This window comes from Embiotoca jacksoni, unplaced genomic scaffold, assembly GCF_022577435.1.
Source record: "Embiotoca jacksoni isolate LCO1_2020_lvr unplaced genomic scaffold, fEmbJac1.0.p SCAF_2, whole genome shotgun sequence".
NCBI lineage: Eukaryota > Metazoa > Chordata > Actinopteri > Embiotocidae > Embiotoca > Embiotoca jacksoni.
The window spans coordinates 20,952,742-20,969,261 of NW_027185340.1; the positions used below are offsets into that span (position 1 = coordinate 20,952,742).

General features: G+C 43.8%; 1 protein-coding gene across 1 annotated transcript; it reads left to right on the forward strand.

The window, feature by feature from the left end:
- The first annotated feature begins 603 nt into the window (after positions 1–603).
- On the forward strand, positions 604–16,112 carry lonrf2 (LON peptidase N-terminal domain and ring finger 2). The gene is made up of 13 exons (XM_069155002.1): positions 604–868; positions 1,184–2,210; positions 5,752–5,870; positions 6,756–6,878; positions 7,634–7,789; positions 8,488–8,713; positions 9,583–9,682; positions 9,877–9,991; positions 10,334–10,455; positions 10,787–10,973; positions 11,112–11,246; positions 11,398–11,547; positions 13,544–16,112. Exons 2-13 carry the CDS (start codon positions 1,478–1,480, stop codon positions 13,700–13,702), a joined length of 2,325 nt encoding a protein of 774 aa, XP_069011103.1. The 5' UTR covers positions 604–868; positions 1,184–1,477; the 3' UTR covers positions 13,703–16,112.
- Positions 16,113–16,520: the final 408 nt, after the last annotated feature.

The following is a 16,520-nucleotide window of genomic DNA, read 5'->3' on the forward strand; positions in this document are numbered from 1 at the left end:
CTCATTTTCTGTATGTGTGGATGTGGTGGGGGCACTAGGTAGTGGCAGGCTCAGTCCATGCAGCCTCTGAAAGGATCCAAATCCGTTTGGATTCTAAGTCTCTGAACTGGGTCACAGCTCTCCTGCGTATTTAATTGGCCCCACAAAAAGCTTAAATGATCCAAAAGAAGAGATCTGGGACCAGGCTGCTTCTTCTTTTTTTTTTTTTTTTCGGTGTGGCTGAGTCATGGTATGTTGTCCGCATTTAAACTCCTAAACCAGACCCGAGACAGTGCTTATATAAAACATTACATAAAACTATGAATCAATCCCACGACAGGCCAACTAAGAGTTGAACCGAGGACAGTGATAAATCCTCCGAAATCGCTCGCTATCATTGTACCTGAAGGCATCTCATTGCGATATCACGCGTAAAAACATCGAAAAGAAGGAACAACTGTGAAGTTGTTTTTGGTTAAAGCCCGCAGCGCGTCTCCGGGAGGTTATACAATATCAAGGCGTTATATAAGTGGGCCACATAACGAGCCAATAGGAACCCGTCTGGCGTGTCACGTGTCTCCCGGCGCTCGCTTAGGCGAATCGTATATGAAACGCGAAGCAGCAACCTTTAGCGGATGGAGCTAGCTGGCGAGGCAGCCAAGATGGAGTCCCTCGGTGGCCGCTTTCTGTTTACGTGGGTTTTTCTGGTCTTGTAAAAGGGGGACATGACACCCGGACCCGTCGAGACACGAAGGTTTAGGAATATCCGGTCGAAAAGAGTTCAACCGGCGGCAAAGCGGCGGCCGGCGTCCGCTGGCTCTCTCCCGGAGACTCTTGTGTGAAAACAGGTGATCAGGTGCCGCTTCACGGAGCAGAGACGAGCCTGGAGGTCTGTAGACATCATAATAATATAAAGATATTATACATATATTATAAATATATTATCAAGATAATATCAGGATAATATCAGGATAATATCAAGATAATATCAAGATAATATCAAGATAATATCAGGATAATATCATGACGTGTAAAGTTGTTGTAACCCTGAGCTCGGTCTTCGTTAACTTTGTATTGTCTTCACAAAGTAGGACGATTAACTACAAAAGTAAAATAAGCTTCTTACTCTCTGAGCTCGGAGGATTTGATTTCAACATGTCGACTCGGTTCCGTGTAATAAAACGCGTGTTTTGTGTGCTGCCAGACTCCCTCCTCGCTGTTGAAGGGCTCCCGGCTCGGACAGTAAACAACGCCGACCTTCGACCTCCACGAAGGTGGAGCCGGTGTGAGCGGAGCAGCGATGTCACACCGGCGGCCCGGTGAGGTCTCACGGACCGGAGGTAGTCCTCACCTGCTTTTCAACGACCGGTACCGGTAGTCTGTGTGTGTGTGTGTGGGAGGGATGATTTCTGACCGCGGGGAGTCTCGTCTGCCAGACTATCTTTGAACAGTTTTCATCATCTGAAGTGTCAGATTTGATTTTTTTTTTCCCAAGAAGATGGAAACGGGAATAAGGTCTCATCAGGGCGAGCTTTTCGTCCACCCGCTGTCCAACCCCGGGGCTTCGGGGCTCTGCCCCGAAATGTTGGAGGTGGCCGAGGAGGCCGGCCGGGCCGGGGACTTTAACTTCGCCGCGGAGATCTACAGCTCCCAACTCGCAGACCTCCAGACACCGGACAGGGGCTTGTGTCTGAGGAAGGCCGACTCTCTCGCCCGCGCCGGGCGGGTTTCCGAGGCCCTGGACTCGTACTGCACAGCGGCCAGCCTCGGAAAACTGCGCCCGGAGGAGCTTCCCGTCCTGGTGGAAACCATCGCTCGGACTCTGCGCGAGAAAGAGTTGAACATCCCGGTGACGTCCGACGGACACGACGGGGAAGACGGGCTTCAAAACAACGGGGACAGTGAGGAGGGTGAAGCCCTGGACTTGTTTTCCTGTGGCCTCTGCAGGTGTCTGCTCCACGAGCCCACAACCGTGGAGTGCGGACACACTTTCTGCAAACGCTGCATCGAGGACGACTCCGTCAAAGATTGTATACACTGCAAACAAAACTGGAGCAATGAAGAGCGGCTGCCGAACGGCCGACGACTCAACGTGGTTCTCAGCAGCCTGCTGGACAAACTGTTTGCAAAGGAGAGTAAAGCCAGAAAACTGTGGATCGAAGGAGAGCTTTCCTGGCAAACGCAGAAGCTCTCGGATGCCTTGGAGAAGTACGATGCAGCAGTGGACCTGGGTAAGAGTGCACAGCAAACACACATATTTCATGTACCCGGTTGTTGTTGTTTTTTTTGTGTTAAATGGGAAAGGTTGCAGTTCAAACTGTAGAGTTGTGCACAAGTGACCTAGTTTTTGCAGTCTAACTTCCCGGTGTCACCGACAGGCGGCGCCACTCCCACCTTTCTGGATTGCTCTGAAGTCAGGCGTTATATGACGCACGACCTTCATTACCTAAGTGGCACACATCTGATCTTCTGCTTTTCAGTGCCACATTCAAACCCCGCGGTCTATTTATGTTTTGCAGCGTTATTGTGCTTCCATAGAGCCGCTATGAGGAAGTAACGTATGTGCAGTTCTCTGGACGACAAGTCCTCTGTTGTTTGATCTGTTTAATATCAACAAAATGTTGTTTTATTTTCCGAGTGCTAAATGCATGAATGCGTTCCTTAGCTGTGACAGACTGGCTCGCACATCACCCCTCCCCTTCCTGGGTATGTTTCATAAGCTGTTTTGGATAACATTTGGGGAAAAGTAATGGTCATGAGCTATATGTAGCTTATACTACATTAGAAAAGAACTTGGTTTAAGACTTTAATTTGCTTTTAATTTAGAGTTGTTTAAGCACTTAAGCAGATGCTTCCCGAACAAAATACAGAACGTTCTGTAATATTAGCTCATTAAATAAAGTATGCCAGCGTGCTTCATTAATCATTGGCCAGGGCTTATCTCCTGTTTCACAGTTTGGCCTACTTATTAGAGGCATTTTTTAAGATTCATCTTCTGCCAAACCACCGGTTAGCTCAGGTATTCACTCATTTTGGTTCAGAACATTTTGAAATCGGAGCTCGGTAAACAGGAACATACACCGGTATACCAGTGGCACCATTTCAGATATTTCTCTCCCCAAATCAATATTAATTCACGCTTTCTGTCTTGGGAAGGACTCCGGGTGTCAAGAGGGCAGAGTGCTTTCACAGCTTGGTCACTGCCAGCCTATGTTTTGCCAACAACGACGGCAGGCCTTCTGGTATCTGTGATGTAGGATGAGTGGAACGGACTCATCATTTCTGCAGAAATACACCTCTTGTCCAATGTTTGCCTTTTAAGGCAAATTCTTTTTCCCTGTGGTTGTAATCTGCCACTTGTCCTGATATGTCTAGTGTGTGAGGGAGCTAAATGAACAGGTGCAACATACAACCTACAGCCACAGCTTTTTCTTGTAGTTTTAGATTATTTATATCAGAAATTTTAGGATTACATAAGTGATCTATATTCCCTAAAAATCAAAAAGAAATAAACTGTTGGAACTTTTCAGGAAGGAGAAAAGCAAAGGCATGATTAAAAAAAAAAAAAATTTAAAAAAAAGATATCCTTCCTGGGTACAAGGGTACTTTCTTGTGACTGCTCTTTCTAGATCTTTCCTACTCATTTTCTCTTGTGTTGCCAAACAACTGGTGAGAAGGTATGAGGGTTATGTAGGTCAGGAACAGTTTCTGTTAAAACACATCCAGCTCAATGAACTACCTTATTCCTCTTTCCATCATAGTTGATCTAATACATTGCCACAATCATGCAGTGAACTCGATACAGTGAAGAATCCCTTCCAAGTTTATTTTGCTTCAGCGTACCTGTAAAGTGCAGCTGAGACAACTGGGACAGACTTGAACAATGCCGTCTTGTTTGGATTTGTTCTGCCTTTGAGGTCGACCGATAACTGTTGTAATTATGCCATGTCGGCCCATGATTACATCTCACACCCATAACCACTGACATTACTTCTGAGCCTTCTTTGTTTTCTAAAATCATAAAAACAAGTTGATGTATTGGCATAATGTTCACAGTGATCCCGTCTGTGTGTTTTTTAGGACATTATTATGGATCAGATTACTGTTTGTTAACATAAGATTATGACTAGATATGAACCAAGATGTTTTTTTGTTTTTTTTAAGTCTTTGTAAATATCTGACGTTGTCCCACCCCTATTGATGGTTACAATAATAATTTTTTTTTAAAAAAGAAGAAAAGTCAATTATGTGCACTGATGCAGTGGCAAAATACAGTAAACTAGGCAAATATACATCTGTAATTATTTTGGAGGAGTAGTGGTTGGTATCTGTAAAGCTTACATTGGCCAAAATCTTAACTGTGGATTAATCTGTAAGTACCTGATTAAAGTGAACACCTCCTCCTGTTTACATCGAGAAGACTGCAGCCCTTTTTCATCCAACTGCAGCATTTGGAGATTTAGAGCTACATGAAGAAAATGCAACACAGGGCCGTGTTATGTGACTTATTTTTGATGTATTTTTTTTAATATCACGTGAACCTCCAGAAAGGTTAGAGCCATCCATACAACACAGAGTTGTAGATTCAGAGCCCCAGAAAATACCCGGGCGGGTTTCAGATTTACGTTTGTAACAACAGTGATGGTACTGCTTGTTAAATATGTCCTTTAGGCTTACCGCATGTGGGCACAAACAATTTTCATCTGCCAGAATTTATATGCAATACAACACACACAAGTACAAACTTTCCAAAAGACAGACCAAACTATGAATTCTGTGAACAGCTACACACTTTTGAAATAATATTAGATTGATAAAAATGAACTAGAAAAATCCGATGTAGGTGTAACGAAACTATGCTGATAGAAGCAGGTTTCTCTCGGTAGTGTTTCTGCATCATCTATTGGGGATGTATACATATTTGTTGGTGTTTGGACCGTTGTTTGGGCGGACCTCAGCTGACTCTGTTCAGGCTAGACGGTCTCTCTATGAGCGAGCCAGCTTGTTGGAAAATGGTTTCTCTAATTACTTTCCAAAGAACCCAAAGTTCCAGCCACAAAGTGCCAAAAGGCAAAAACATGTTTTTCTTTTGAAGCTGAACCACTAAAGGTCATAAATTTAGTGAGCTCCCGAGAGACATTGTCCTGTGCACACTCGTTTGGTTTCATGATTAAAGCTACAAGACACCCACACAGACACTGAAATGTAAACATCTACTAAAAAAAAAGAAGAAAAGAAACGGTGAGAGCTAAACTCCTGCAGAACTTTTCTCCTGTTTCTTTGCAGTCTTGTTCAATTTTTAATAGTGTTCTGAAATCACGATTATTTATTAATTATACATATTTATTATTTATTTGTTTATTTTTAACTGTCAGATGGGTTTTTACACTTTTCAAAATGTTATGATCAGCTGTTGATTAAACCCATGTCATCGAAGTGGTTTCAATACTCACCAGGCTGGACCTTGTGATGGCGGTGAGAGACGTCAGTGCAACACGGGCGCATAAACTGTGTAACATTTGCTAATGTGACGCACAGTTTGATCATTTGACCAGGCTTTACGTAAACAAGACTAATTGTACTTGTCCCACTGGTCGGATTGATATCAGAGTAATTGGAGTCGCCATCGAAGTTACAAAGAGCTCTAACACGTGAAACCGGTCTTATGCCACATGTTACATTATTGCCCTACTTCTACCAGACCTTGAATAACCAGTCAATCCCCTGGAGCATTATCCCCCGAGCTGATGTGTGTTTTCCTGTGGTATGTAGTGCCCTCGTCAGGCAGACTGCTGTATCAGCGGGCTGAGCTGCACGTGGAGATGAGGAACTTCACCCAGGCAGTGCAAGATGCCAACAGCCTTTGTAGGATAAAACCTCTCTGGACAAAGGTGAGACACAAGTTTAAAATTTGAAAATGAAATATGCTTGAGTCAGATGTAGACCCGGCGTGCACGCTCAAGGCCTACTCTTATTTTTTTTTTTCCCATGATGAAATCATTTGTTTTTACTATACAAATGATTGTTCATCTTTTCCTTGAATTGCATGTTGACAAGAATCAGTAAATGTATTTCCACTTCTGCCAGACGACCCGGTCTGCTGCAGGTTAACAGTTAACAGGCCAGCAGAGTACGCTTTCACTAAAATAACACAAACATGTGGAGAAATTGCTCAACAAGATCAACAAGCTTCTTCATATTCATTAGAAAATGAAACTGTGTGCTGACTGTTCTCCCAATAAGTTTCAAAGACAAACTTTTATTCATTTGTTTTTCATTAGTTTTTATTTTAAATTTAGTAGTAGTGTCATAAGACACAGTCTGGATAGAAATACATTTTTATTAAGTAAATACATTTTTTTTAAAAAGTGGAGGAGTTGGACTGTATTGAATGTGTAATTTCTTTTAATTTTAGGCCAAAATTTGGTCTATTTGCAAATGATCCCCAGTCTGAATATTAACTGCTTAGCTTGAAGGTAACCACCTTGGCATAAAGCAACAAAAACATTCTCTCGTCAGTCACATTACAACAGTTTCCAATGTATTAAATCGCAGTATGTTTTTTTTACAATAGAAAGAACAAGATGCTGCAACTTGTAAATGTGTATCTTGGCAGTAGCTTTTGACATCCCATGGTAGAGATGTGGTCTCTGTCAGAGCAGCAGTAAAGTCATACCCAGTAGTTTGGATCCGCTCAACATGCGTGATTATGAGGTTGACTCTGTGTATTTGCACGTCACTGAGCGCCTTAATCACACTTATTTTCTTTATTTTAGGCTCACTGTCTGAAAGCCACGGCGCTGAGTAAAGCCGGCCGGAACGATGAGGCCTTGCAGGAGTACTTCCTGTGTGTTGCTCTGAAGCCTGACTGGACCAAAGTGAAACTGGAGGCTCAGAAGGTAAGCCGGTTCCATTCAATGTCTCATTTGCCTTCAAAAAGGACAATCATTTAAAAAAATTAAATAAATAACAAAACATATATCTCAATATTGTAATGAGTTTTGTTGGAAATAGACAACAGAGAAACAAAGAAGTTTCTATGTTTATTGATTCAGTGAGTCAGATAGCTGAGCTTTAAAAATACTGTCTCATAGTCTCGTATCGTCACGACAGTCGAGCCCAGTCCAGGATTTCTCGAGGTCATGCAAAACAAGATATGAAAAAGACAGCCAACTCTTTTGAAAGGTATAGAAATATCTGATGGTGGTCTTACAATAGTAATAAAAATCATAATCATAATAATAATGTCTTGATATAACATGTTCATATACCTTTTGATGCACATACAACATTAACACCGATCCCAATATATCTGTGATCGGCCTAAATCAGATGAACTCGGCCAACCAATAACTCACTCAGGATATCGGGCAGAATCCTTAAAACTACTTTTTATGGGAAAATGATAATAATAAAACCCAATAATAATTGCCTTAGAACTAAAAAAAACTTTTAATTTCTAAAATAAATGTAGTGAGTGCTGTTGGTAAATTTTACAATGCGTAGTGTGGCTGCTGTTGCATCTATTCAGAGAAATAGAGAAAGGACACACATTCAAGTACAGACAAGTCTGAGTCATCAGTGGCACTTGTTTATTCTTATGTGCGTGGGTTGTGAACATGAATCGAGTGCTTTGTCCTGTTTTATTCTGCAGGTCCTTAGCGAGCTCTTCAACTCCGTGTTTGACAATGAGGATCTGCCAACGCCGCTGCACCCTCTGCAGGGGGGGTTGGCCACCCGGCTCATCAAACCCCCGGCCCTGCTCAGGTCCCTGAGGCCGCTCACGCAGAAACCGGGATCCTCCTCACAGGTTACTACACACACACACACACACACACACACACACACACACACACACACACACACACACACACACACACACAAAAGGTACACAAGTTGTTGGACAGTTTATATTTGAGCACATTTTACCGAGTGTATTTTGACCGCTGCACATGTGCAACAAGCAACAGTAATATCTTAGTTTGTACTCAACATTTGAAGGTAAACTGTTACTTTTGTGCTAACCTATATCTATAACACGTATTAAGTTGCAAATGTATGCATTTGAAATGAATAATTACTTCTTTTTTTTTTGGCATTTTGTCATATCAGTGAGAATATTGGTCATCGCAGAAATACTGCTGAAATGTTGTGATATTATTTTAGGACCACATCATCCACCCCATTATTTGAACCCCAGTAATCTGAATGCACTTCAGCGTCTCAAAGGGTCATTTTCCACATTTGCAAAGTATAACATTTCATTTGAGACATATAGAAAAATGTATTGTGTCTCGATACATGGACACTTTTCAACATGTTGAATGAAGGTCCCGTCAAAATGATCATCCCTTCATAATACTCCCTGCCTAACACGCTTACCGGTGTCTCTCTCTCTCTCTCTCTCTCTGTGTGTGTGTGTGTGTGTGTGTGTGTGTGTGTGTGTGTGTGTGTGTGTGTGTGTGTGTGTGTGTGTGTGTGTGTGCGCATGCGCGTCTCTTTATCCAGGACTCGGAATTCAGTGCAAGTAAAAGTGCTCCAGTGGACGACTCGTCCTCCAGACTCTGTGTCCTGTCTCCTGGTAAATTGGACCCAGCTGCAAGGGAGGGCAGCACCAAGAGCCTGTCCCACGTTTTAGCTGCACTGCCAGCACCCCCCAGTGGCCTTAAGAGGAAACACAGCAGCGACAGACCTTCGGCAACCTTCAACCCCCCCTCCAAACTTCTCAGACCTCGTGAGTTTGTGTTGCAATTTCAAACTAAATTATTCAGCCTTTACAAGACAACCAATCCACATCCAGTAATAATCCATAACTATCCCATCACTGCTTCCAATTCAATGACTTTATTGTAATGTAATATTGACTATATTTGAGTGGTGTCACTGATGAGGTGCCACTTTATCTTTAAGCTTTAGTTTTTTTTGTTTTTTTTTCTAAGGTTGTTTAATGTATCCACCAGTGCAGACTACCAATCAGTAAAATAAATCATTAAAGGTTGTCGACAATCATTAGCAATGACCCAGTGAATGCAGGAAACGGTACAAGTAGGACAAGGACCGACTTTCTTCACTGAGTATTGTCATTAAGTTGATGGAAATGCCCTTTTTGGCTGTAACGGTTAAATGCTGCGTCATCCTGTGATCTGCCTGCATGTTTGGTACTATTCTTGCCAGAAAACATCATGTTCACTGTCAGTGCAGCTTTTTAATCTACACCAAAATTGTTGTTTTGATCTGCTTTGAAATTGACCAAATAGCTAAAATTGTATTAGTTTTATTTTACTAGTCGATCAGTTCCATTTATATGTAATTCTGTCATTTATTATTTTTAAATGACTTTGAAAATGACTGCTGTGATCTGAACCTCATTATAATCACAATACGATTCCAATAAATGGTTATTACAAGAGGGATAAATCCTGGTCATTTTTGCTTACGCAACAAAAAAAAAATCAACTACGTAATGCGACTTTCGTGTGAGTCAAAAAAAAAAAGAAGAGGATAGGACACCAAACTATGGTTTTAAAATGACCTCGAACGCTTCACGGGTGGATTGTACAGCACACACGAGAAGCCGGGCTGATTTGTGGTTTTGTCACGCAGACGAGGCGACCGGCTGTCAGTCGGCTGCAGTTTGTGGAGGGAGGACGTTCCCTGCTGAGCTGCTGGACAGCGGAGACATGGAGTGTTCACTCTGCATGAGGTGACTACACACAGTCCCACACACGGAAACCCGCACTTATACTTCTCACGACTAAGAGCAAAAATATACCTGTTAAGTGTTATCGACTGCATCATGACCACGTGTATGTACGTACGGTCAGGATATCTGGCTCGGTGGTAGCAGGTGCAGCATGTTGGCGTTGGGTTGTGAGCTCGTGGTCGTTTGTCCTCCAGATTGTTCTATGAGCCCGTGGCCACTCCCTGTGGACACACCTTCTGCCTCAAATGTCTGGAGCGCTGCCTGGACCACAACCCCAACTGCCCCCTGTGCAAGGAGAATATGTCTGAGGTACACACCCATATTTTATATGGTCGAATACTCATTATTCAAAACGGGATGCCACCGCTTGATAAAAGTTCATCATTTCTCTGTGAAAAACACCAAAGTTTTCTGGTTACAGGTTCTAAAATGTGAGCATTTTTTTGTTGTTGTTCTCTGTTTTATGTCATTGTAAAAGTAATATCGTAGAGGTACGGACTGTTTATTGGACAAAAATAATTTGGTTTGTAGTGACTGTTTTCATTGTGTTTTGTTGGCTAAAGAATTATTACATTGAATCAAGAACATTTTGACAAATTAAATGATGGTGGAAATAGCATATTCATGGTCTTTTGTGTGTTGTTATTACAGTATCTGGCCACCAGGGGTTACAGCAAGACCCTGCTGATGGAGGAGATCCTTCAGCGTTACCTAGGAGATGAGCTGGCGGAGAGGAAGAAAATCCATGAAGAGGAGATGAAGGAGTTGTCCAAGTCAGTTTGAATTTGAATTTAGTTTTTTGGGGGGGATATTAGTCACTGCTCATGTTTATGCTTTGTATTGCTTTGACTGAATGTTGTTTTGGCTTTCTTTCAATTTGGATTTCTTGCTTAATTTGTTTTGAGTCGCTTAATTGTTTCAAGTGTGTCCGATTTGCTTTATTTCTGCCTGATGTCGCGTTGCACTCTGGTCAATCTAAGATATATAAATGTGCATTATAAATGACGTGACTCTGCACGCATAAAATGAGACATTGTCAATATCGAAACCTTTCCGATGCACATGAAACACCGGTGACACCGATCTCTCTGCTCTGTGTTGCAGCTTGAACCAGGGAGTGCCCATCTTCGTGTGCACCATGGCCTTCCCCACCATCCCCTGCCCGCTGCACGTGTTTGAGCCACGCTACCGCCTCATGATTCGCCGCTCGATGGAGACCGGCACCAAGCAGTTCGGCATGTGCATAGCCGATGAGCTCAAAGGCTTTGCCGACTACGGCTGCATGCTGCAGGTGAGTTTGTGTCTAGAGCTCAAACAAGACGTCACAGACTGTGACTTTTTTTGTTTTTTGTTTTTTGTTCATCTCATCCTGCTTCATGCAGTCAACGGAGAGATCCTGTCAGTGTAAACACGAGATGAACTGTTTCAGGTGCAAGATGTGAAGTTCTTTCCCGACGGCCGTTCGGTGGTCGACACCATCGGAGTGTCGCGGTTCAAGGTCCTCAGCCATGCTCAGAGAGACGGCTACAACACGGCTAAGGTCGAGTACCTGGAGGACAAGAAGGTGAGCTCACGGCAGACGCAGGACAAAACGTCCTCTTTTTTTCATGCTCGCCGTCGATGTTTCTCACTGTGTGCACTGCATGCCGTCTTCCCTCAGATCTGATTTTGTTTTGTTTGTTTTAGTAGAAAATAAAACCTCTCTGTGTGTTCAGGTGCAGGGGAATGAGCTGGTGGAGCTTCTGAAGCTGCATGACTCTGTGTACGATCAGGCCAACAGCTGGTTCACCTCCCTGAAAGACAACATGAAGAGTCAGATACTCAGCCACTTCGGACATCTGCCCAGCAAAGACCCGGACCCGCAGGTCAGAAAACACCCGGTGCCGCAGTTTCACGCATTTGTTTTAGACGTCAGTACAGACGAACAGACAAATAAATGATGACACAAGATTGCTAATTGACTGATATCTGCTGAAACTGCTTCAAAAACACCGATTGCAGCCTTCAGCGCAAAGATTATGTTGTAAAGAGAGCCACTAAATTCAGATTCATTTCCGATTTTTGTTTTCTTTTTGGGGATACTTAACAAATAGTAGACCTGATTTATTCAAAAAATAAAAATGTATCATTTTGTTGCATAGCTAAGACTAAACTCTCATACTAACTTAAAGTGTGAGCAGCAACCCTCCGCGTCCAGTCAGTGTCGCAGCGTTAAAGCTGCAGTCCTCGGCAGAGTTCAGTCCAAGTAGCAGCGGCGTTTTCCTGAAGCTGTGAGGAGACTTCTGGCCGTAACTGTCACTCTCCACTCGAACCCTCTCTGCTGCGCCGGCCTTCCTGTTTCCTGTTCTCACACTGACAACAGATCTGAGTCTCTGCGCGGCAGACACGGTGAACGCCACACCGAGTCAATGGAAAGCTGTGAACAAACACATTCACCCCGTAGTTGTTCTGGGTGACAAATCCAGCGATCCAGAGTCGTACGTCTCCTCTTCGGTCACAAACAAAGACGGGAACGCTGAAGAACCTGCCGAGTTAGCAAGTTACTCCGACAGTAACGGACCCGCACGCGCAGAAGAAATGTCTGCGCAGTCAGTCGGGGAACTCGACCGCCTGCTTGTGACTAAAAACAGACGAATTTAGGAGCACGAGTACACTTGGCATTGTGTGAGAAAGCCGACTCATCAGATGAAAGGAGAGACAGCTGACACGTGTTCCTTCCCAACTTCAACCTGAGCTCTCTGTTCAGTCCCTCCGGGTTCTTGCAAAAGTTGTTTTGTGGTTGTTACAATCAAATATACTCGAGTTTGCGGCAGCTTTTGCAGTCAAATTGCAGGAATTGGTGTTGCGTAATACAGAGCATCATATCTAAATCACTTCCAATGATAATACGCATACTGCACATCACAGAAATACCAGGAGATATTTATCTTGTTTTTAACCATGACCTTAAAGTTAAAAAAATATATATATCATTTGGTCTTAAAAGTGACAAAATATTACAAAACAGTCCGATGTAAATATAAATCAATTTAATACATAAAGGCCACATCTTCTGGAAAAATAACGGCTTTAAGTGCTTTTTAAATAGTATTGATTCAATACACACTGTATGCACTGAAGAAAAGTGACATCTCTTGTAACTGTAAGGGCGCATAAACTCATGTCATTTATCACAGACGGTATGATTAGACTGATGAAGGGAAGTGTGATGATTGGCGGCCAGATTCAAATTATAAGACCATATTTCCCACAAACTGTGTCGCCTTTGGTTTTGCTGTTTCATCCCGCCGACAGCAGGGCCTCAAACTAAGGACCTTTTAATGTGGACAAATTGTTATTTTGCAAAATAGCAAGCTCCAGCAAATATTGTGGAGATTGGTTAAATACGTAATGATTATTTTGTTTGCAAGATTACGATTTCCTGGAGTGACTGCTCTCGTCTTCATCACTGCTTCAGTGGTCTTTGATAGTTCGTACAGAATGCCGTCACACATGGCTGATTTAAACCTTAAATTGCTTTTAAAAAAAAGTGTTCTCGAACATGTTGTGGTGACCCTTTAATACAAAGCAGAACATGAATACAAATGTCCAAAATATGAAGTCATTTTCTACGTCAGTAATCATCTGGCGGAGCCTCGTGGTGTCCCGACGCCGGGCAGACACGCTTCAACCGCTGACCAGTCCCAAGAAAACATACGTAGATGCTGGGAAGCCACAGAAATGTGATGTTGTTTGGAAGCCGTTTTGTAATGATTCCTCGCGGGGACACGCTCGCTCTGAAGCCCAGTGATCGGCGAAGGTTTTCTGATGCTGCCGTCAGACTGAGTTTAACCCCACGTAATGCGTCTCGTCCCCCTGCAGGCCAGTCCCAGCGGTCCTCCGTGGTGCTGGTGGCTGCTCGCCGTCCTTCCGCTGGAGAACCGAGCCCAGCTCACCATCCTGGCCATGACCTCCCTCAGGGACCGCCTCATTGCCATCCGAAGGGTCCTCATCTTTGTCACTCGCAAGAGGCCGCGGTGATTTGAGGAGCTGCTCGGGAGGACCACTCTGACATCTATGCACCTCGGAAAAGAGTTCGTTCCTTCCTTCGTTCGTTCCTTCCTTCGTTCCATCGTTCATTTGTTCGCGCGGCCGTTCGCCGACCGACTCGTTGACTAATTCCAACATGCGTTCACTCGTTCTTTCACACGTCCGCTCCCTCATCAGTCCACTCTCAGACGCTCGCCATCTCCTGAGTGGGTCGGGTGGCCTTTCTGGAGAACAAGTGTCCGTCGTCACGAGCGTCGGGTCGGTCAGGGTGCCGGTTTGAGGGGAATTTCTGGTTTCTCATCTGTGTGTTTATCCAGAAATGCCCCCCTCCCCCTCCCTCTCTCCCTCCGTCCGTCCCTCCCTCCCCCTCCGTCTCTCCCTCCCTCTCCTCCCTCTTCCCTCCCCCAGCACCACCGTCGATTGAATGGAGCTGCGACGCGTCTCTGAAGGAGACGTCGCACCTCGTGTTGAGTTTGAGGGAAAATCAGCCAGTTTCACTGGGACACTTTGATCAGAGTCAGTTTTTGGTGTTTTGCAGGACTCTCTGTTATGAAGGAAACAAAACAAACTGTCATCCCAAAAAGCATCAGGCTCAAGAGGAATTCATGTCTGTCCACATAAACAGAGCAGTATTTAACAGAAGCCGGCCGGCCGCGCGGCCTCCCGCGTTCACAACTCTCGACTGTACAGATGGAGAGTGACAACAAAACAATTCACCCACTGAAATATGAAGGAAAAACACGCAGCATGACGGCAACGCACAAGTGAATGTACCAGCCAGACTGTAGTATGTTGAGGTTTTCCCCTTTTTTTTTTGTTGTTGTTTCTTTTCTTTTGCTCCTTGCTACATTTACAGAAAATAGGTCAGTTGAGGTACGGCAGGAGATGAGATTCCTGAGATGGCGTGACGACGACGTACATCTGCTGCCTCGGAGGGGCGGCGGCCACGTACCTCGGATCACCTGCGACAAAGCACACGGGGCGTCCCAACGGTCGCTGTGTTCGTCACGCCCAAAACGTCCTCCGCTTGTCTTGCAAAGAGGTTCAACGTTAAGAATAAAGATGAAACACAAGCGGAGCTGTCACGCAAACACCCAACTGCATCTAGGAAACGCATCCTGGCAGATATGATCTGGAACTTCATGTCCTACTGTAGCATATCTCTGGGACTTAGTTTTAGGGGTTGATTGTGTATTTTCATGTTGATTTTGTTTCTCTTTCTGCTATGCCCTTAGGTGTACGTGTATAATGAAATCTTAATTTGGGTGATTTCAATGTATATCAATGTAACTGAGGCCTTTTAATGTTTTACTAAAGGAGCATTTCAACCTCTCTCTCTGTCCCTGTCTCTCTTTCTGTCCTTTCCTCTCTCAGTTCGTTTACATGCACACTGTAAACCAATTCCACCGCTCTGGAATTTTGTTGTAAACAATTAGATATGTTGATGTTTTTTTTTCTCACCAAAACACTTTGTGTGCTCGCAGGCCGGACAAATGCGTCGAATCATTTTTTTGTTGTTTTTTTGTTCCCAAAATCTTTTACCCTTCATTGTTTCCTCTTTCTTTCTCTTTTACTGGCACCACACGTTGTCACTTGTTAATCACCAACTATTCATTTGAAAAGCTTGAAATTGTGTCACAATAATAACCCTGTACGGGGTATTTAATGACCCCAAATTCACATGGTGTTGTGTTTTAAAGGCGTCGTGTGCATAGATTAAAGGTACCCTCTGCAATTTTTGAAGTAGCGCTACGGAGCTGCGTTTTTAATGAGTGGCCCCTGGTTCTGTTTGGATCCGGTGTCACGACCACAGAGGTGATCCAGTACAAGTTTCAAGCTCTTCCTCTGATCAGTAATTAGCAGTAACATGTCTAGAAACGTGAGCGGCTGGCCAGCTGATGTACGCAGTAAAACTAGCGGTATTTTCCAAACAGTTTTGCAAATGAGGAATCAATTTGTTTTGGTGAGAACCTTGAATGTAAAGTGTTTAAAAGAAAATCCCAGCGTACCTTTAAATGTCCGGACGGAGTCTTAACTGCCGGTAAATGATGATGATGATGATGATGATGGCGGCCTACATGCAGCCATCTCTGCAAAGTGTTTACAAGCTGCAGTAACTGTCGAAGGTGAAGTGTGTTCTGCACCAATGAACTTGAAGCTGGTTGTGTTTGTTTTCACGGACAGCTGTGGGTCATAATTGTGTTATTAGTGTGCATTTAAATGCATCGTTTCCTCTGTATAATTCTGTCCTTCCAAAATGTTCGTGACTCCACGGCAGGCACTCGCTCTCTGCTCGGGAGCGGTGTGTTCACAACATGCTGCATTTCCCTGGTATATTTGTAAAGGGAGCTCTTATACCTGTTTTTTATCGCAAATAAAGAAAAACACATTCAGTCCTGGCTTCCTGTTTCTCAGCTGCTGTTTCATATTCTGCAAGTTTTGTTGATTTGCTGTCCTTTGAGAGTGATGTAGATGAAGAGGTTTCAGTACTGTATGTGCAAGTTTGATATGGGGGGGGCATATTTCCTTAATTTGATATCATTGGAGCTTCAGGCAGGACGAGGAGGACTCCAGACAGACCTTTCGGTTCTGTGGTATGTCTTCTGTCCATCCTGAGAGGAAACGAACCCCGAGACATCCGATGCGAGTTCAAGCCCACCGCTGAGCAGACGGCCGCCGAGCTGCTCACTTCCACACTTTATGAGACTGCAGCATTTAGACTGAAGTCTAGACACTGAGCAACATTTAGACTGAAGTCTAGACACTGAGCAACATTTAGACTGAAGTCTAGACACTGAGCAGCATTTAG